We start from the raw sequence: 23,250 nt of genomic DNA, 5'->3' as shown, positions 1-23,250 counted from the left end.
AAAGCTGAATAGTTGAATTGTTTATTATTGTCATGAGCCTTAAGACAGTAAAATTTCTGTGCTGTCTAAGCAAATCAACTTGTAGTTAAGTACAACAGGTTGTACAAAATAAAATAAAAATGCAGAATAAAAGGGTGGCATGGTTGCTGTAGCGGTTAGCGGTCTGTAAGGAGTTTTTACATTCTTCCTGTGTCTGCATGGGTTTTCTCCGGGGTTCCACCCTTCAAAACATACCAGGGGGTGTAGGTTACAGGTGTAAATTGGCACAGACTCATGGGCTGAAATGACCTGTTATTGTGCTGTATGTCTAAATTAATGTAGTGTTACAGAGAATGAAGAAGAAAGTCATGTTAAAACAATGCAGGTAGTTTCTGAAAATGATAGATGTATGGGAGGACTATTCAAGACTCTGATGTCAGCGAGAAAGAAACTGCCCTTGAATATGTAGTATGTGTTTTCAAACTCATGTATCCTCTGTCCATCAGGAGAAGAGAATTAAGAACCCACCCAGCCGGGTCACAGTCTCTTCTCCTGCTGAACAGAGGGTATGTAAGTGAATGGACAGGAGACAATGGACGGATGAATGAACACTGGGAGACGAATGGGCTGGAGAGGGTTATTTTAGGGCAAGTAGTATTATGGATAAGGGAGATAAACCTCTAGCCTGGATCAGTACATGAAATTATGATGTGGCCAGGTTCAGAAGAGGTGCACAAGGATGATCCCAGGAATAAAAGGGTTATGATATGAGGAACGTTTGACTGCTCTTAGCCAGTACCTGTTGGAATTTAGGAGAATGAGGGCGAGATCTCATTGAAACATTTTGAGTGCTTAAAGGCATGGACAGAGTCGATGTAGAGAGGTTATTTCCCATGGTCCAAGAGTCTAGGAAAAGAGGGCACAATTTTAGGATTGAAGGATGTTTGACTAAAACAGAGATGAGGAGGAAATTCTTTTGCCAGAAGATTTGTTGCCACAAGTGGTTGTGAAGGTCAGCTCATTGGGTGTATTTAAGGCAGAGATAATAGGTTCTTGATTAGCCAGGGCATCAAAGGTGAAGGATGGACAGTGGGGCTGAGTGGGAAAATGGATCAGCTCATGATTAAATGGCGGGGAAGGCTTGATGGGCTGCATAGCCTATTTCTTCTCCTATGTCTAATGGACACATGGCTGCAAGACTGGCAGCTGAAGGTTCCTAGTTTTCAATGATTAGACAGGATAGAGAGGGAAATAAAAGAGTTGGAGTAATTGCATTATTAATCAGAGAGAGTGTCACAGCTACATTCAGAGAGGTTGGTCTGATGGCTCAATCAATAAGGCATTATGGGTAGTGATTAAAAAAATAAAACAAACTCATCATTCAGATTGGGTTATACTATGGTCCTCCCAATAGCCACTGAAAGATAGTGGAACAGGTATGTAGGTTAATTATGGAACGATGTCAGAGCAACAAGGTTGAGAGTGTGGTAGACTTTTTTTTCTTTCTCTTTTTCTTTGGCTTGGCTTCGCAGACGAAGATTTATGGAGGGGTAATGTCCACATCAGCTGCAGGCTCGTTTGTGGCTGACAAGTCCGACATGGGACAGGCAGACACAGTTGCAGCGGTTGCAGGGGAAAATTGGTTGGTTGGGGTTGGGTGTTGGGTTTTTCCTCCTTTGTCTTTTGTCAGTGAGGTGGGCTCTGCAGTCTTCTTCAAAGGAGGTTGCTACCCGCCGAACTGTGAGGTGCCAAGATGCGTGGTTTGAGTTGATATCAGCCCACTGGCGGTGGTCAATGTGGCAGACACCAAGAGATTTCTTTAGGCAGTCCTTGTACCTCTTCTTTGGTGCACCTCTGTCACGGTGGCCAGTGGAGAGCTTGCCATATAACACGATCTTGGGAAGGCGATAGTCCTCCATTCTGGAGATGGCAGAGGCCGACAGCTGAAGATCCAACTGTGGTAGACTTTAATTTTCCCCAAATTGACAAGGGCTTTCTTAATGCCAAAGACTTAAATATAGAGGGGTATTTGTTGGGTGCATTCTTGTTAAAGCAAAAAAAATCTTGTGGTTATATATTGTTGTATCTTTCATAAAAAACTATCTAGAACACTGGTACAAGGAGATACAGTACTTTTGAATGGTCACCACTCCTTTAATGAAGGAATGGTGGTTGCTAACTTGTAAGCAAATGGCAATGGAAAAAAAAAGCAGACAGTTTGTTTTAATATGTTGGCTGAGAGAAAACCATTAACCAGGTTATCAGGAGAGATCTCCACTTCTCATTCCCCTGAGAGTCCATCCAATTTAACAACTCGTCTGAAAGATAATATTTCCAATAAAGCTCCTGTACTGAAGTGCCATTTGGGATTCTGCATACATGCTGATATGGTTTGACTTTAAGTTTTCTCCCAGTGATCCATGTCAGAATACCATATATTATAATGCAGTGTATGGAAATATGCAAGGTAATGATCCTGTGACAGAGTATATAGAATATATAGATATGTTTTTGGGAGATAAATTGGGAAAGATTTGTTAGAGTAGGTCACATACAAACACTTTAAAACAGATCTTATTTGAAATACTGGAGCTGTGCCCCATGCTACATAGCTTTTGCAAGAACTTCACTAATGGATTGTTGTTTACCAAAGGCAACAGATGAAAGAGCATGCTGGAGCTGCTACTGTCTGGAAGAGAACTTGCTGTTATAAGAGGATCATGTGGTTTTGCAAGCAGAGAGAGTCAAACGAACTTTCTCTCAAAGAGAGAGAGACAGAGACACAGAGAGAGAGACAGAGATCACTTGACAGTATTATAGCCAGCAGATATAGCTGGGACTGGAACAGGACAAGCTGGCAAGCCCATTTGGAAGACGGCCTGGTCAAAGCCCTTGTGGTTCATGCAAGAGGACTGGCTGTCTAATGTTTCACTTGGAATAAGAGAAACAAAAGGATCTCTGTGGTGACATGAAGCGAAGAAGTTATCATCTGGAGAACCCTGAAGGGGCAAGTTTCATCAGCAAGACACTGGAGTGGCTGATGGAAGTAAATCAGTTGTGGATGTCCTGGAACAACACATCTCTCTCGAAAAGCCGACAAGAACCTTCCTGAGCAGTAGCCATTTACATTTCAAGCACCAGTGCCTGATGAACTTTATAAATATTAAATTCTGTGCACAGTATAAGAATTGCCTGCAACCAGTGAACTTGGAGGAATGAGAAGTGAGATTGGACTGTGAACCAAAGAACTTTTTTGAACTTGCACACACATTACATGTAGGTGCACTTAGAATTAGAAGGGTGTTAAGAAAGTTTGTGATAAGTTAAAGTTTGATTCTATTTTAATGTTTAAAGATAATTAAAAGCAACTTCTATTTAAGTAGCCATTTGTCTTGGTGAATATCTATTGCTGCTGGGATTTTGGGTCCTCTGGGCTCGTAACAATCCCAAATTGAGGTTCAAATGACCCAGAATTTTGCATTCCAATTCCAAAGATTATGCCTCAGATTTTTAACAATAATAGGGAAACATGTATCCTGGTCGCTTGTATTAATTGTAAACTCCACTTCCAATATTTGAGTCCAATTAAGTCCATGAAGGACATAGGTTTCATGAAGAGACTGAAGGACCTGTGATGGTCATGGCTCTACTAAGACTAGAGCTTTTCAAAATAATGATGGGTTATTGACTAGTGGTGTCAGGATGGAACCAAAGAGCACACTTTTGAGATTACCAGAAAATGATCTGGAGTGGTTCAGGGAGATGAAGGGATATTTTAGCACAGTAGCTTGCTGCAATCATGATTATAATTATTGAAATTAGACATTAAACTGGCCATTAGTTTTATGTCAGCCTTTGAACAATAGTTCTGAGTCAGGAGTATCATTAGCTCTATCACTAAATCACCTGACCATTTAGATCTTATTGCACAGGTTTGAAGTTCAGTGGACTTCATTAATCAGACCGATAGATAATTTGCAATCAATATAACCATTAAATAGTAAAGGACTGGATTATGGAAATCTAAAATAATAGCACAAAATTCTGGAAACACTCCCTTCATATGCTACCAAAATGTTCCCATTGTTCTTTCCACTTCCCTCATCCACCCCCACTTCCAACCTTTCTTATTCTCTTAAGATATTGAATTTGTTAGTTTTCTCAGATCTAATGGAACATCTTTTCTGCTGTTTTTCTTTCTCCACAGAGGTTGCATAGCCTCAGAAATATAATTTTCTGTATGTATTTTATAACTAATAAATGACATTATTATGCTGCACCTTGCAAGATCTAGCTCTGCATGAATTGGGTGCTCTATTTCCATTGTTTACAGAAATGACTACATTACAAAGGTACTTCATTTGCTGCAAAGTGCTTGGTGTGTTCAGAGGTTTTTGAGCTCACGGCCATATATATCTTCCTTTATAACTGGAGTGTTAAACAGATTATTGCTTTTCCACTTTCTTTCATTAAATTAATTCAGTTTACATTATACTATTTGTGAAACGTTAAGTATCACACTGGTGGGTTCCCTGAAGAGTGAACACCATCAATCTTTTGTTCTTGTGACTTACAGTAATGTTCCAGCAGTTTGAATGATTAATGAATTCAGGGAAGCATTTCCCAAGTATGCCATAGGCTGTCATTTATTAAAATAAAGACATTTAAAGGGTCCATTTCAGAGTCATGTAGCATTCCAAACTATCACCCACAAATTGGTTAATGTTACTGTAATATAGCCCGAAGTAGACTTTGGATAATGCTGGAATTAAGGTAATTTCTTTTTATAGGAACAGTTCCAAGATATAGGAGCTTCAAGCCAGAGAATATTTTCTCATTCATACAACAATAAATTCATTATATAAGTATTTACAGTGTGTGTGATGGTGTTATTTTGTCCTTTGAGGACATGATTTATTTGCATTACATTGCACAAGTACCACAGAGGCAACCATACTTCACATATAGGCAGGGAACTTAATGCAACAAGTGGCATGCATATGCTTCTAGTACTAGCACCTCAGTGCATATGCCTCAAACTGCCATCATCTTCTTGAGGCCAAGCAGCATCTGTGGATGGAGAATCTGAGTCAATATTTCAGCTCCAAGACCATTTGTCAGAAAAGGAAAGAAAGATTTTAAAAAAAAGCTCATTTTAAGTTGCATATCTGAGATATATCGAGGCCCAATTATTTTAAGCCATGCGCCAGCAAATGTGGGACCTTGACCTCTATGTACAATAACATCAGCTCACTCTATCTCAAAGCTCTCATTGTCTGCAGTTCTGCTTTATTCTCTGTCACCTGCTACAGACAACTGTTTCCTTTTCTTTAGCCTCTAACTGCCACATTTATTGATTTGACCAGGTCTCATGTTTTTATCCTAAAACTCCATCCCATTCTGCAACTTAAAGCTACCTTTTTATTTCTTCCAGTTACACTAAAGGGTCTGGTACCCAAAACAATGACTTTTTTTCTCTCTCTACAGATGCTAGATGACCAACCTTCACTATTTTTATTTCAGGTTTACAACATCTGTCACTTTGTTTTATTTTTATCAGCTTTGTCAGTTGGCCCAAATTTGCTGGAAAGTTAATTGCTATATATCTTTAGTTTATTCAATCCCTGAAAAGTTGTGTGTAAAATTCCTGTAACAAGCTAAAGAGTTCATTTCACATGCACATTGTAAAGGTCAGTGTGATCAATAAGAAAGCTCACTTGCCAGAAATTGCATGACTACACTCTGCTCTATCACTTCAAACCATTGGCAACCCGAGCTCCAAATGCAAACTTCTGACACTGTCAGGAACCCTTCAGCATCCTTGGCACCTCCTTGCATCCCGGTTCTGATACCTGGTACCCGTCCAACCAGTTCGAGCTTGCCTCCAGCAGTCCACAGCCTGGTTATAGTGCGAGTGTCCCAACAGCAGTCCCCAGCAGCCCACAGCCTCAGCAGGCTCCTCGCCTTGAGTCGCCAGTAGCCCGCTGCATGCACTGGTCCCTCAGCTGCAGAGCCCCCTCACTGGTCCGCCACCGTGGTCACTGTCCCCGTGGGTTGTCTCCTCCACTTTTTCTCCTCAAACAGTGGGTGATCTTACCATCCTCTGGTCCTCTGCTCCAGTCCTCTGCTTCCCCGGAGTCTGCAGCCCCTCGTCGCTTGTGCCGATTAATAGGTGCCACCATCTTGGTCGCAGACACACAGTCACAGGATTTCAAATAAAGCCATTGTTAGTTCCCTCAACGGTCCGTTCAAAGCCCGTGCGGAGCCGATGAAAGTTGACTGGTTAACTGGAGTCCACGGGAACACTGCATCTCCGCTCCCTCACTCCCGTTGGGTCCACATCAGCAGCAGCATTGCCGCTACAGAGCTACAGCAACTCGACAGCACCTCCATCTTTCATCTATTTGACATTGACTTCAACAGTTTCCATAAACCCTTCCCTCATATCTCTCCCTCTATCCCTCTGTCTCCTTTCCTGCAGCTCCCAACCCATTGCCTTCCCTCTCCATTCAAAGAGCAACACCCCTGATGCTTCAGATTTTTTCTCTTCTGCCTTCCCACTATGACCTCTTACCTGTTAGCTTGTACTCCTCCACCTACCCCTTCCTCCTTCCTCTCTTATCCTCCCTCCTTCCCCAACTTTTTTGTTCATACCTTGACAAAGGACTCAGGCTTAAAACCTTGGCTACCCTTTACTTCCTATAGAAACTGCATGACTTGTTGAGTTCTTCCAGTTCTTTTGTGTATTGCACGACAATCAAAGCATCTGCAGACTTTCCTGTTTAACTAAATTATCTTGGCCAAATTTATTGTGATTGTGCTTTTCCAGGCATTTTGATGAATGGAGGTTCTCAAGCATTACACTATGAAATTTATGCCCAGGAGCTGGACATGCCATGCTTCTCTTTACTAATTTACACAGGGTGTCTGGAAGACAACTCAACACCAGGCAACACATGTGTGATATGTTGTCACACATTGAAACAAGTTATGTCTAACAGAGAATGAATTATGGATTTTTATAATATACAAACAGAAGTAACCACAATTGACATTCAGATGTGACGCTGACTTAGAACTATAGAACCACAGAACATTACAGCTCACAAATCAGACCATTTGGCCCTTCTTGTCCATATCAAAATATTATTCCACAAGTCCCACTGACCTGCAGTCCATAATCCTCCAGACCTCTCCCATCCACATATCTATCCAATTTATTCTTAAAACTTAAGAGTGAGCCTGCATTTACCATGTCAGATGGCATTCGTTCCACACCCCCACCACACTCTGAGTGAAGAAGTTCCCCCTAATATTCCACCTAAACCTTTCCACTTTCACTCTAAAGCCATGTCCTCTTCTATTTATCTCTCCTAATATAAATGGAAAGAGCCTACTTGCATTTAGTCTGTCTTTACCCCTCATAATTTTGTAAACCTATATCAAATCTCCCCTCATTCTTCTACATTCTAAGGCATAAAGTTCTAACCTGTTTAATCTTCCCCTGTAACTCAACTCCTGAAGACCTGGCTACATTCCACTAAATCTTTTCTGCAGTCTTTCAATCTTACTAATATCTTTTCTATAGTTTGATGACCAGAACTGCACACAATACTCCAAATTTGGCCTCACCAATGTCTTATATAACCTCACCATAACATCCCAACTCCTATACTCAATACTTTGATTTATGAAGCCCCTTTACAACCCTGACACCACTTAAAGGGAATCATGTATCTGTATTCACAGATTCTTTTCATCCTCATTGCCCGACCATTAACTACATATGTTCTACCTTAGTTTGTACTTCCAAAATGCAAAACCTCACACTTGTCTACATTAAATTTCATCTGCTAATTTTTAGCCCAATTTTCAAACTGGTCCAGATCCTTCTGCAAACATTGAAAGCCTTCTTCACTGTCCACAATCTTCGTGTCATCAGCAAACCTGCTGATCCAGTTTCCCACATTATAATCCAGATATTGATATAGACAACAAAGAACAATAGTTCCAACACCGATCCCTGAGGCACAGCACTAATCACGGGCCTCCAGTCTGAGAAGCAATCATCCACCACTGCTCCCTATCTTCTCCCATTCAGCCAATTTTGAATCTATTTTACAACCTCTCCAAGGTTACTTAGTGTCTGAACCTTCTGATCTAAACCCCCACGTGGGACCTTTACTCTGCATCCTCTACATTGTTTGAAACACACATCTGGCAGAGATATTTTATTATTTATTCTTGTCATTTCTTGAATTTTGCAGTGAACTATTTGCACCTCAGCGAGGTCAAAAAGAATGCTTGTTGACAGTAATTTTTGTTTTTAGATCCATTCCTTTGATTAAACTGTCCTGCCCATTAAATAACAAAAAGCAGGAGAAATGTAATTGGACTAAATCCCAATAATTTTCCATAAATTCATCTTTAGAGTGCCCTGTCCTTAAATCATCCCCTTCACTTTTGCACTAAGTTCCAGTAATGTGGAATGAACCCTCTCTTAACAGGACACTGATAATTGCACAAAATGCCACGTAAACCCATGTGATTCAAGACATATCAAATACATACAAAGCAACTAATTTATCCAAATTTTAATGACACTTTATATTAGCGTTAATGTGAAAGTGCAGTTAGATATGGGATGTGATCAACAAGCTGACTCTGCTGGAGTCTGTCTGTTAGCAACTTGTATCGATCTCCAGTCAAGCTGTTTCTACATCCATTGAACAGTCGAAGGCAGACATATTGTTGAAGTATAGAAAAGATGTTCCAAAACAGATCTTTGATCTAGGATCCAGCAGAAAACGATAATCCACAATTGAATTCTGTTTGAACAACCTTCTTTCTTCTACTATATGCTCTCTAAAGTATGACTTTATATACTATATGCTCTCTAAAGTAGTCAGTGACGATGCTGGATAAAAATACAACACTCAAACATTTCATTTTTAATCTCAACCTTTGGCACTATTTACTTGGTTCTGAAATTTGAGGACTGTTAAGCTGAACTGATCTATTGAGATTAATAAATAGTTGAATTTTGATGAGAAACATGGTACAAAATGCAACGGGTGATTGAACTGAACAGAACTTGGGTCAGAGTGGTGTGGGACTGAAGCTTAAAAGTGCCCACAACCTATGAAAGACAACTGCTGTTTCAGACTTCAGACTTATTGTCAGAATCCCATTCATGACATCGCAAACAACCCTGAGATTCTTTTTCGTGTAGGCCAGGTAGAATTTCTACCTATTGGTCGTGCAAACAAAAAACTATACTCAAGAACAGGTATGGATACAAAGTATATGAAGAAAGAAATGTAAGTAAATTGACTGCAATACAGAAAAAAATATATTCATTAATAAATAATGAGCAAAGTAAGAACCCCTAAATGAGTCTCTGATCGAGTTTGTTGTTTAGAAATTTAATGGTGGAGAGATAGGAACTGTTTCTGAACCTGGTGATTCAAGTTTTGTGGCACCTATACTGTTTTACTGATGACAGCAGCGAAAGCAGTGCATGTGCTGGCTGGTGTGGATCCTTAATATTTGCTGCTGATCTCTGATGGTAGAGTTCCCTGTATCTGTTATCAATGGTAGGGAGTGTTTTGCCTGTCATGTATCCACTACCTTTTGCAGAGCTTTCTCCTCAGAGGTATTGGTGCCTCCAGACCAGGTCATGAAGCAGCCAGTCAACACATTTTCCACCATGTATCTGTAGATACTAGGTTTCCGATGTCATACCAAAACTCTGCAGACTCCTAAGGAAGTACAGGTGCTGACGTGCTTTGTTTATGATGACATTAGTGTGTTGGTTCCTCCAAGAGAGTGACTCCCAGGAATTTAAATTTGCACACCCTCTCCACCTCTGTTCCACCAATGATCAGTGGACCCTAAACCCTTGGTTTTCTTTCCTAAAGTCCACAAACAGTTCCGTTGTTTTGGTGACATTGAGTACACCATTCAGCCAAGTTTTCAGTCTCCCTCCTGAATGCTGATTCATAGCCCCCTTTTTTGCATGTTATTGTCAGCAAATTTATAAATGAGGAAAAGTGGGCACGATACAAGGACGCAGCATCAGGATGTAAAAGAAGGCCACTAGACAGGTGTGGAAACTTTTTTTTATGCAGTCATCTATTTACCACCCATTCTTGGCAAATTTTCCCATCTTCAAAGTTGTTCCCAGCCAAGTGATCGTTGTGCATTATTGTGCACTGTTTCTCCATCTTTACCCCTGTCAACCACACTAAAGCATATTATTTTTGTTTCCTATCTACCCCAAACTTACACAGTTTTGCACTGCAGGCCCAGGTTTCCCAATCTGAAAAATTCTGTATACCCTTGAGGTACACATAGGCATAGAGGACATCATAATTTGCTCCTTGTATTTCTTTGAACTCTTTTTCCCTATGACCCCTGGGAATTGCATGCTGTCTGGACACTACTGCAACTTGGGTTTAAGCCCTTTGATCCTGCTGAACCTAAGTCCTTTTCTGGTGCTCTTATTAATACTTACAATAAGGCAAGAGATTTTAAACTGATGGAATGATATGTCTTTAGCAAATAACTTTTGGCATTAGACATTTCCATTTGTTGGAATTCTTCTTTTCAATATTCTTTGTCCAAACCAATCTCTCTACAGGTGACAGGTTACCTGAAAACAAGGCTTGTACTGACACTTGATCTGTATCTGGCTGCTAAGAGATATATTAGCTCTGCTCTGGATAACTCAGCCTTTGATTCAGCTCTCCCTTGCTGTGAGACGATATTTAGTTGGAACCTAGCAGAATTTCACCAGAATCAGTAAACCTGCTGTGAGGAAAATCACAGTCAAAATAGGTAGTTTCTGCATCCTTCCACATCAATTCCAAATGGAAGGCAATTATGTCTAACAACGTTGAAAGAAATGGATTTCTTTATTCATGTTGTCAATATTTTAATCCTTTATAATGTATCATCTGATTTGATGTCATCATGTTCCTCAGTCTGATAATAATGTGAAGAAAATTGCCTTTGTGTTGGTTTTGAGCCTGTCAGTAGTATCCTTCAACATGACATTGTGCAGTGTGTTGTTACCTGGGGTAACAGTGTTCTTTTTGTCTTGCCTTATTTTCCAGCTGTGATAATGTACATTAACAGTATCAGCGTCAGATGGACTGCACGGTTGCAAATTTTTCTGACATTCTGCAAACTTGCTGCCATTTTAATAATCATCATCCCTGGAATGATGCAGTTATTCAAAGGTAAGCAGCACAAAACACTTCACCATTTCTAGTAAGCTACAGAGAAACAGACTGACAAAAGAGAAATCATCTTTCGCCGTTGGTGTATTTTTTGCAATGAAGAATTTTACTGTATAATTTTACCTTGTATTAAAAATTGCTACTGCTTTATGATTGAAGTCCATGACAGACTATCCCATTTTTCACTCCTCTTACTTGGAACTCTGATGCCCACTTTACTTTCACATTGGATTGGGAAGATAAAACGCTGGCCAACCTAAACATTGAGCAGCAAAGTATCAAGTAACACACCGTGAGCTCACATGGCCAGACCAATAAAATCATTTGTGCTATAAAATGGTTGTGTAAACTGTCAACAGTCTGTAAAGTGCCACTGTCAGTTTTGCAGTCTGTAAATCTCAACAAGTATCTGTTATGTCACTGAGCTCCAGATGGAGCCCTATAGCAGAGTGCACTGGCAGATTTGCAGGTTGAATCCATTTGATAATGCTGGGATGGCAGCAGTAAGATGATATTCATGCAAAAATCTTGACCTGGTTTGAATGTACTCTGGTTGATGGCAACATTTTGCCAGAGAATCGCTGGCATTTACCATCAACATTCTGCCCAAATGTTCCAATATCTGAACTACAATCTCATGCTTTTACCAATGTATATCTTGTCATCTGTTGTTAGCATTCCTCTAAGTAGAGGCTTCGTTTAAATTAAGGCTATTAAGTTTTTTAAGTTGAGGAATTTATAGTATCAAATATTTTGAGCTTTTAGACAGATTGTATGACAATGTTGGGGATTGTTGGAGATGCTCCATTTGTGCCCACACTTCTTCCATCACCACAATTTGGGGCCCAAAACTGTCCTTCAGAGTTAAACAGTACATCATTTGTGAATCTGCAGGGGTCATCTACTGCATCTGGTACTCCCGTTGTGGTCTCTTCTACATTGGAGAGAATGGATGGAGACTGGGAAATCCCTTCATTCAGCACCATAGCACTGTCTGCCGCAATAGCAAGGATCTCACAGAGGCAAACCATTTCAATTCCATGCACCATTTGCATGCTGACATGTCCGTCCATGGTCTCATGCACTTCCAGATTGAGACCAACCGCATATTGGAGCAACAACACCTCGTATTCCGTCTGGCACCCTCTACCGGATGGCTTTAACATCAACTTTTTTGGTTTCCTTTAGCTCTCCCTCCCCTACCCAATCCCCTCCCCATCTCATTTTCTCTTTTCCCTAGCTCTGCCTCTTTCCCTCTGTCTCCTTTCCTCCAGCTCTGTATTCACAGATCCCCTCCTCCGATCAATTCTCCCCTTTCTTCTCCTGTCCTGTCCATTTCCATATCACATTTTTCCTGTTGACCTGTGCTCCCCCCATCCCCTTTCTTCCTTTCTCCCTAGAAGTTCAAGCATCTGCCCATTCTTTACTCATACCTTGAAGAAGACCTTTGGCCTGAAACATTGGTCTAATACCTTCTATCAATACTGAGTTCCTCCAGTATTTGTATTTTTACAACACTAATCTTTGAAGACTTTCAAGCATTGCTGGTTTTTGAAATTCATTCAAAACCCTGTAATGCTGTTTTCAAAAGTGCAACCTAATATTAATGTCACTTCTGCCAGGCCGAGGCAGCTATGTCCAAAAAATATCATATTTTGTGTTCCACAACCGTGTGAAATTCCAATTGTCTGAGAGCCATTTAAATATTTTTGAATCATGGACAGTGATGTTCAGTGGGCAATATGGCAGCCAGCTTGCACAGTCATACAAACTGATATAAATTTAGACACGACAGACTGCCACTTTCAGCCCACGAGCCTATGTCGCACAATCACACCTAACTGACCTCCAAACCCCTGTGCATTTTGAATGGTGGGAGGAGACCAGAGCACATAGGGGAAACCCATGCAGACATGGGGAGAACTTACAAACTCTTGACAAATCCCGATCGCTGGTGCTGTTACAGCATTGCGCTAACCACTACACTAACCATGCCACCCTTTTTTTTTGCTTTAAAGGTCAAACAATCTATTTGGTGATTTTTGTTGAGGGATCAGTATTGATCAAGACACGAGGTAGAATACCATTTATCATTTTCAAAATATTGCCTGAAATCACCTAAGCCCCATCTGGAAAACAGACATGGACATGGACTTTGTTTATTAGCACATTCAAAATATAATACCAACAACTATTTTACTTCACTGTTGTCATGAAGTATCAGGTAGATTGTGCGCTTATCTTCTGGGCTCTGTGATAAATTGAAGACAAGGGCAGCACAGTTAGCATAGCAGTTAGCACCTCACTATTACGCTGTAAGGAATTTGTACCTTCTCCCCTGTCTGCATGGGTTTTCTCCCACACTTCAAAACGTAGGGGATTGTAAGCAAATTGGGGTATTTGGGTGACACAGCCTTATGAGCTGGAAGGGCATGTTGCCATGCTTTCTGTCAAAAGAAAATGGCTGTCATTTTTATGATCCCTCTGCAGCTTGCAATATCACCTTATGGATTCTTAGACATAATGTACAAAGAATATGAATTAACCATGAGCTCATAGTAGAGTCCTGATATATTTATGTAGAATATATCACAATTACCAGATTTCATCTTATCACTTTGGACCATCCCAAAAAAATAAGGAGTCACTTTGTTTTCCCTTTTCAACTTTCAATCCCTACCAGATATACATTTCCATTATTTTCTTCCTCAATTATTTATCCTGCCATGTTAAATATTACTTTTGCCCATAAGATTTCTATATTGTTTATATTCTTACCATTGTTAGAAAGCTAATTAGTAATGACACCTTGATTTTGCACCTTTGAATGCAGTGAAAAGGATGATAACATCTTCATTAACAATTGATTCCTGGACTTGTTATTCCAATAAAGGATAATGCTGGAACATTCTTTTTAATTGTCAGTCAAATATTTTCTTCCCACACCTTTTTACTAATAATGTGGGTCTGTTCACTGCTTAGTCCAAGTTCATTACTTTGATGGATCAATTGGAAGAAACTATATTATCAATAAGGACAGATAAATCTGTTTGGTTAATCAGATTATTTGTTCCTGCCATCCTCTGTTATAACATGATGTTTCTGCTAATTTTCCTTTCTCTCAAACCACAGGGGAAACACAACATTTTAATCAGCCATTTCAACAAAAAGAAGTTAGTCTGATGGGACTTCCCCTTGCATTTTATTCTGGAATGTACGCATATGCAGGATGGTAAGTGTTCTCTCTAGTTATCACAACATGTGAAAGTGTAAGGAAGGAAAGTAAACTGAACACATGCACAGATGCACTCATGCATGTACGCACACACATACACTGCAGAGGGCATTCTGATAACGTTAGAACAGAAGTAGGTAGATAGGTCAGTCATTGTTTACTTTCCACATTGCTCTGTTGAAAGAACTCAGATCCCAGAATACTGTACTCTCATTCCTTTTGGGAATGCTAAAAGCAGCGAATAATGGTTGAAAGTGAGTATGCTACTAAACCTTTTCAATACTTCCACACACCCCAGACTGGTGCTGTACTTGTAGGAATTACAAGATAGATCAAATCTATTGGAATGAAAATATTATGTCTGCAACCAACCCAGTTGGCGTTGCCTTCCTCGTGCCAGGATCTGAGAAATCACAGATCGAGTTCAGAGCATTCTCAGCAGGGAGAATGAGCAGCCAGATGTTGTGGTCTATGTAGGGACCAATGACATGGATGCAAAGGGTGATGAAGTCCTGCAAAGAGAGTTCAGGAAGCGAGGCGTAAAATTGAAGGACAAGATCTCCAGGATTGTGAACGCAAGATTGCTATCCATGCCACGTGCTAATGAGGTTAGAAATAGGAGAATAAGGCAGCTTAACATGTTACTAAAGAGATGGTACAGGAGGGAAGGCTTCAGGTTTCTGGATCATTGGGCTCTTTTCCAGGGAAGGTGGGACCTGTTCTGATGGGATAGTTTGTATCTAAACTGGAGAGGGCTAATATCCTTGCAGAAAGATTTGCTCATGCTGGGGGATGGGAACCAGAGTGCCAGAGCAGATAGGGGAGTGGAAGAAAAATATGAAATGGAAATTGCATGTAATGCCAGAAGTCAAAGGGATGTACGTGGTGTACATTTTCTCAAGTGTATCTATTTCAATGCAAGAAATATTGCAGGAAAACAGACGAGTTTAGAATGTGGATTGGCAAGTGGAATTATGATGTTGTGGCCGTGAGTGAAATTTAGTTGCAGGAGGAGTAGGACTAGCAGCTCAATTTTCCGGGCTTCCATTATTTAAGATGCAATGCGGAGGGGGGGGGGGGGGGATGGAAGGGGAAGGAGAAGGAGTGGCATTGCTCATCACAGTTGTGCTCAGACAGTATAGACCAAACGGCTTGTCTACTGAGGCTATATGGGTGGAATTGAGAAATGGAAAAGGAATGAGCACACTCATGGGGTTGAACTATGGAATATCTAAAAGCAAGAATTGGAGGAGCAAATCTGCAGACAGCTGCAGGAAACGTAAACTTGTGAGAGTAGGAGATTTTAACTTTCCATGAATTGATGGGACAACTGTACTGCAAAGGGCTAGATGGCTTGGAGTTGGTCAAACGTGTTCAGGAAAGTTTTCTAAATTAAATATATGGAGTTACCAATTAGTAAGAGTGCATTACAGGATCTCCTTTTAGGGAACGAGACAGGACAGGATACAGAAATATGTGCAGGGGAACATTTTGGGTCCAGTGATCCTAATGCCATTGGTTTCAAGTTAATTATGGAGAAGGATAGTTCTGGGCCTTGCATTTAGATTCTAAATGGGAGAAAGTCTAATTCTGAGGAAATGAGAAAAGATCTAGAATGCGTGGATTGGGCTAAGTTGTTTTCAGGTAAGGGTGTGTGAGGTAAGTAGAGAACATTCATATGTGAAATTTTAAGAGTACAGGGTTTGTATGTTCTTGTCAGGATGAAAGGCAAGGTTATCAGGCACAGGGAACCTTGGTGTTCGAGGGATTGTGGGGATCTGGTTCAGAAGAAGAGAGAGGTGTATTACAGGTATAGGCAACATGGAGCAAATTAGGTACTTGAGCAATATAAAAAATGCAAGAAAAAGATCAGGAAGGGTAAAAGAAGACAAGAGGATGCTTTGGCTGAGAATGTGAAGGAAATTTCTAATGGTTTCTATAGGTATATTAAGCGCAAAAGGATAGTAAGAGACAAAATTTATCCCCTTGAAGATTGGAGTGGTTGGCTCTGTATAGTGCCAGAAGAAATGGGGGAGATCTTAAATGTTTTTTTTCACCTGTATTCATTCAGGAAACTGGCACAGCATTGTGGGAAGTAAGGAAAACAAACAGTGAGGTCATGGAACCTATACAGATTAAAGAGGAGGAAGCGCTTGCTGTCTTAAAGCAAATAAGGGTGAATAAATCCCCAGAGCCTGACAAAATATTCACTTGGACCTCGATGGAAGCGAGTATAGAAATTGCAAGTGCTTTGGCAGAATATTTAAAATGTCCTTTGCCACTTGGTGCTGAAGGATTGGAGGACAGCTCATGTTGCTTCATTGTTTAAAAAAGGCTGCAAAAGTAACTCGGGAAATTATAGGCTGGTGATACTGACATCAGTAGTAGGTAAATTATTGGAAGGTGTTCTAAGAAATTGGATATACAAGTATTTGGATAGCCAGTTACTGATTAGCGATAATCAACATGACTTTGTGCATGGTATGTCAGGTTTAACCAAATTTATAGTTTTTCAAGGAGGTCACCAGGAAAGTTGATGAAGGAAAGGCTGTAGATGTTGTCTACATGAACTTTGGTAAGGCTTTTGAAAAGGTCCTATATGGGAAGTTAGTCAGGAAGGTTCAGATGTTAGGTGAAGTAGTGAACTAGATTCGACAATGGCTATATAGGAGTTGTGGTGAATGATTGCTTCTCAGACTGGAGGCTTGTGATTAGTGGTTCGGTGCTGGGACCTTTGTTATTTGTAATCTATATCAATGAACTGGATGATAATGTGATAAATTGGATCAGCAAATTTGCAGATGACACAAAGATTGGAGGTGTTGTGAACAGCGAGTAAGGCTTTCAAAGCTTGTAGAAGGATCTAGACCAATTGGAAAAATGGGATAAAAATTGACATATGGAATTTAATGCAGGCAAGTGTGAGATGTTGCATTTTGGAAGGACAAACCAAAAGATATAAACGGTAAATGGTAGGGCACTAAGGAGAGTGGTAGAACAGATGGATCTGGGAATACAGATAAATAATTCTCTGAAAGGTGCGTTACTAGTAGATATCTTTCTTTAAAGAAAGCTTTTGGCATATTGACCTTCATAAATCAAAGTATTGAGTATAGGAGTTAGGATGTTGAAGTAAATGTTCTAAAGACATAGGTGAAGCCAAATTTGGATGATTATTTGCAGTTTTCATCACCAAACTGCAGGAAATATATCAATAAGATTGCAAGAGTGCAGAGAAGATTTATTGGCATGTTGCATTGACCTCAGGAACTAAGTTACAGCGAAAGGTTATTCCCTAGAGCGAAGAAATATGAGGAGAGATATGCAAAATTATGAGGGGTGTAGACAGAGTAAAAGTAGGTGAGATACAAACCAGATGACATGGGTTAAGGATGAAAGGGGAAAGTTTTGGGAGAACATTAGGTGGAGCTTTTTCTTACAGAGAGTGGTGGAGTGTGGAATCACTTGCCGGCTGAAGTGCTGAATGCAGGCTCAATTTATCAGTTAAGAATTTGGACAGGTACATGGATGGGATGGGTATGAAGAGCTATGGAATGGGTGCAGGTCAGTGGGACTCAGCAGAATAATAGTTCAGCACAGTCTAGAAGGGCCAAAGGACCTGTTTCTATGGTATCATGCTCTATGGTTCTGTGGTTATAACTCAATAGTAGGAGTATGAAGCTCAAGAATTTACCCTTAAGTGACCGCATGTATCTTTTGTATTGAAATTGCTGTTGATAATCTCAGTGCCATTTCTAGACATATCAGCCACTTTCATTTTAATTTGTCATTCTGACTTTTGATTGGAGTTTCCAGAAATTTCAAGAATGTAAACTGGGCAAAATTTTTTTGGAAACTTGAGCAAACTAACAAAATAAATCTTGTGGCATACAAGAGCATATAAGGAGGTGGATACTCACCTATAAAGGGCTCATTTTCTGACACTTCAGAATCATTCCACCATTTGAAAGGTGGATTTGGGTAGAATCAAATATCGGCATTGAACAATTTGACCTAGCTTCTCATACAAGTCCAATCCAACCAATAGTGAGATTCCTTTAATAAGTAGTTGGGGCTTGTCATTACAAACACTCTTTTTCAGCAGAGGGACAGCCTTAAGACTACCTGGATGCATCCCCGATCCAAACACTGGCACTTCCTGGACTACATCCTGGTGCGAGAAAGTGACAAACGAGATGTGCTCCACACCAGGGTCATGCCCAGCGCGGAATGCCACACTGACCACCGGCTGGTTCGCTGCAAGCTCAACCTTCACTTCAAGCCAAAGCCCAGGAACAGTAAAGCCCCCAGAAAGAGGTTCAATGTTGGAAACCTGCAGTCAGACGAAGCGAGAGGAAACTTCCAGGCAAACCTCAAAGCAAAGCTCGACGATGCAACCCGCCTCACGGACCCGTCCCCTGAAACCCTCTGGGATCAGTTGAAGACTACCATACTGCAATCCACTGAAGAGGTACTGGGCTTCTCCTCCAGGAAAAACAAGGACTGGTTCGACGAAAACAGCTAGGAAATCCAGGAGCTGCTGGCAAAGAAGCAAGCTGCCCACCAGGCTCACCTTACAAAGCCGTCCTGTCCAGAGAAGAAACAAGCCTTCCGTCGCGCATGCAGCCATCTTCAGCGCAAACTCCGGGAGATCCAAAATGAGTGGTGGACTAGCCTCGCCAAATGAACCCAGCTCAGCGCGGACATTGGCGACTTCAGGGGTTTCTACGAGGCTCTAAAGGCTGTGTACGGCCCCTCACCCCAAGTCCAAAGCCCGCTGCGCAGATCAGACGGCAAAGTCCTCCTCAGCGACAAGATCTCCATCCTCAACCGATGGTCAGAACACTTCCAATCTCTTTTCAGTGCCAACCGCTCAGTCCAAGATACCACCCTGCTCCAGCTCCCTCAACAGCCCCTAAGGCTAGAGCTGGATGAGGTCCTCACCCAGGATGAGACATATAAGGCAATCGAACAACTGAAAAGTGGCAAAGAAGCAGGTATGGATGGAATCCCCCCAGAGGTCTGGAAGGCTGGCGGCAAAACTCTGCATGCCAAACTGCATGAGTTTTTCAAGCTTTGTTGGGACCAAGGAAAACTGCCTCAGGACCTTCGTGATGCCACCATCATCACCCTGTACAAAAACAAAGGCGAGAAATCAGACTGCTCAAACTACAGGGGAATCACACTGCTCTCCATTGCAGGCAAAATCTTCGCTAGGATTCTACTAAATAGAATAATACCTAGTGTCGCCGAGAATATTCTCCCAGAATCACAGTGCGGCTTTTGCGCAAACAGAGGAACTACTGACATGGTCTTTGCCCTCAGACAGCTCCAAGAAAAGTGCAGAGAACAAAACAAAGGACTCTACATCACCTTTGTTGACCTCACCAAAGCCTTCGACACCGTGAGCAGGAAAGGGCTTTGGCAAATACTAGAGCGCATCGGATGTCCCCCAAAGTTCCTCAACATGATTATCCAACTGCACGAAAACCTACAAGGTCGGGTCAGATACAGCAATGAGCTCTCTGAACCCTTCTCCATTAACAATGGTGTGAAGCAAGGCTGTGTTCTCGCACCAACCCTCTTTTCAATCTTCTTCAGCATGATGCTGAACCAAGCCATGAAAGACCTCAACAATGAAGATGCTTTTTACATCCGGTACCGCACGGATGGCAGTCTCTTCAATCTGAGGCGCCTGCAAGCTCACACCAAGACACAAGAGAGACTTGTCCGTGAACTACTCTTTGCAGACGATGCCGCTTTAGATGCCCATTCAGAGCCAGCTCTTCAGCGCTTGACGTCCTGTTTTGCGGAAACTGCCAAAATGTTTGGCCTGGAAGTCAGCCTGAAGAAAACTGAGGTCCTCCATCAGCCAGCTCCCCACCATGACTACCAGCCCCCCCACATCTCCATTGGGCACACAAAACTCAAAACGGTCAACCAGTTTACCTATCTCGGCTGCACCATTTCATCAGATGCAAGGATCGACAATGAGATAGACAACAGACTCGCCAGGGCAAATAGCGCCTTTGGAAGACTACACAAAAGAGTCTGGAAAAACAACCAACTGAAAAACCTCACAAAGAGAAGCGTATACAGAGCCGTTGTCATACCCACACTCCTGTTCGGCTCCGAATCATGGGTCCTCTACCGGCATCACCTACGGCTCCTAGAACGCTTCCACCAGCGTTGTCTCCGCTCCATCCTCAACATCCATTGGAGCGCTTTCATCCCTAACGTCGAAGTATTCGAGATGGCAGAGGTCGACAGCATCGAGTCCACGCTGCTGAAGATCCAGCTGCGCTGGGTGGGTCACGTCTCCAGAATGGAGGACCGTCGCCTTCCCAAGATCGTGTTATATGGCGAGCTCTCCACTGGCCACTGTGACAGAGGTGCACCAAAGAAAAGGTACAAGGACTGCCTAAAGAAATCTCTTGGTGCCTGCCACATTGACCACCGCCAGTGGGCTGATATCGCCTCAAACCGTGCATCTTGGCGCCTCACAGTTTTGCGGGCAGCAACCTCCTTTGAAGAAGACCGCAGAGCCCACCTCACTGACAAAAGGCAAAGGAAGAAAAACCCAACACCCAACCCCAACCAACCAATTTTCCCCTGCAGCCGCTGCAACCGTGTCTGCCTGTCCCGCATCGGACTTGTCAGCCACAAACGAGCCTGCAGCTGACGTGGACTTTTACCCCCTCCATAAATCTTCATCTGCGAAGCCAAGCCAAAGAAAGTTGGGGCATAATCACCATTTACGATGTAAAATTCACAGGAATGCAAGATAGGAACTTGAGTCTTAATGATCCCAATAACTGAAAGCCCACTTTGTTGTCATGGCAAGACAAGGATTAGACTGATTTAAAAAAAAAGCAACAATGTTAGCTTTAAATTCCTTGGTGTCCACATTTCTTATTATCTCTCTTGGTTCCTGAATTTCCCCATTCTGAACAAAAAGGCTCAACAGCACCTTTATTTACTGTGGAGTATGAAGAAAATACACCTCTGACCAAGGTTATTGATGGATTTTTACATCTGTACCATTGAGAGCATGCTTACCTATGGTATGACAATTGTCTCATATTGGATCATAAAGCACTTCAATGAGTGGTGTAAATTACCCCACTGATTATCAGCATCCAATTGCCCATCACTGAGAACATCTATAAAGATGAAGAGTATTATCGAGGATGCATCACACCCAAGCTATAGACTTTTTACTCTTCTCTCATCTAGTAGGCACTACAGGAGCCTTCGCTTTCAAACTAACAAGCTCAAGAAGAGGTTTTTCTCCCCGAGGCTGTGATCCTGCTGCACCTTAAATCACATCATTAAGTGCCTAACCTTTTATCTGAAATCATCAGGATTGGACACCTGCTGTTGTTTGGAACCTTCTGGATATTAGAATCATTTTGATTTTGGTCCCTTTAAGCTGACCAGCTTGAGTTACGCTGCTGTCTCCCTCCCCCACCCCACACACCTGAGTCGTGCTGCCATCTCTCCCCACTGCCTCCCCGAGTCATGCTGCTGTCTCCCCCCCCCCCCTCACCCCCAACCACCTGAGTCATACTGCTGTCTCTCTCTTCCCTCCACCCCCCTGCCACTGTACCAGTGCCTGGGAAATAGCTCCTTCTTGGTTCCCCAGCGCTGGTGCTGGTACAGTGATTTCAGCTGTGTGTGGGAATTATGGGTAGCAATGATGGCCATTGAGCTTCCGCCTCTGAGCCAACTGAAAGTGCCGCAATGCTGGATGGGCATCAGTATACAGCAATTTGGAGGTGCTTATAAAGTAGCGGAACAACACGGAATATTCCAACATCAGTTGAGCAAGGGTTATGCTCGATGGGTAGGGTACTTATAAAGTAATGATACTACTAATTAGTGATGGGGAATGCGATGAGATACACAAGAATTGAATGAGGGTCACATTGGATCATGTTTAGCGCCAAACACCATCTTTGTTGAGTAGATGTCATCAACCGAAAAAAATGCCGGTTTTTAGAGGTGGTGGTTTTCGGAAACCCGGATAAAAGGTTAGGCACCTGTACTGCACTCATTGTACTGTCAGTACTTTTATAATTGTTTGTTTGCTGAATGTGCTTGATTTTATTCACATGTAGTTATTGTATATAACACTTTTTAAACTTCTAGTTGGATGCTAATTGTATTTTATTGGCTTTGTATTTTACTTGGTACAATGACAATAAAGTTGAATCTAATCTAATCTAATGATGTTTTTCAATGACTGGCTATTTATCTCCATAGGATACTATTTCTTAATGGGTTTTACATCTTCTGGAAACAGATTGTTGTCATTCCATATCGATAGAATTACTGTATATAATAGGAGGAAATGAATCACAAAGGAATGAGATACAAAGGAATGAATTGCCATGAACACAAAATGCAGCTACAAGAACAACTTGCCTTGTCTAGCAATGTTAATATACAAGAGCAAATTAAGTACTTCAGAAAGGTACAGTGAGAAGTATGTGGAGATGAAGACAGGAGAAAGGAGTGTATGCATATAGGAGGATGTTGAGTTGTGGAGGACTGTGTTTGCATCTTATAGGAGGGGAGAGAAGTGTTAAGATGCAGGAACTGCAGAGTCTGGGTCTATAACAGCTAATGACTGCCACAGATTGCATAATGGAGGAATGGTTTATGATGTGTAGTAAATATAGGCTACAGAGCCTATATGTATCACCATTCACATTACTTCTGTAGTTTTGCCCACCACTGTGTTCCCAATATAAATTTAGAAATTGTATTGAATGAGTATGATTAAACTGC

The 23,250-nt window shown here is 41.6% G+C and overlaps 1 protein-coding gene across 2 annotated transcripts in view; it reads left to right on the top strand.

Annotated features, from left to right (window-relative positions):
* Positions 1 to 23,250, top strand: part of slc7a11 (solute carrier family 7 member 11) — a 158,624-nt gene that overhangs the window by 44,088 nt on the left and 91,286 nt on the right. For both annotated transcript variants that reach the window (XM_069925388.1, XM_069925389.1), the window contains exons 4-5: positions 11,097 to 11,222; positions 14,355 to 14,454. In XM_069925388.1, the coding sequence (XP_069781489.1) occupies positions 11,097 to 11,222; positions 14,355 to 14,454 (226 nt within the window). The remainder of the gene's footprint in view (positions 1 to 11,096; positions 11,223 to 14,354; positions 14,455 to 23,250) is intronic.

The sequence above is a fragment of the Narcine bancroftii genome, chromosome 3 (genome assembly GCF_036971445.1).
Source record: "Narcine bancroftii isolate sNarBan1 chromosome 3, sNarBan1.hap1, whole genome shotgun sequence".
Taxonomy (NCBI): Eukaryota; Metazoa; Chordata; class Chondrichthyes; order Torpediniformes; family Narcinidae; genus Narcine; species Narcine bancroftii.
The sequence above is the reverse complement of the archived record's forward strand: the minus strand, read 5'-3'. Positions and strand labels throughout refer to the sequence as shown.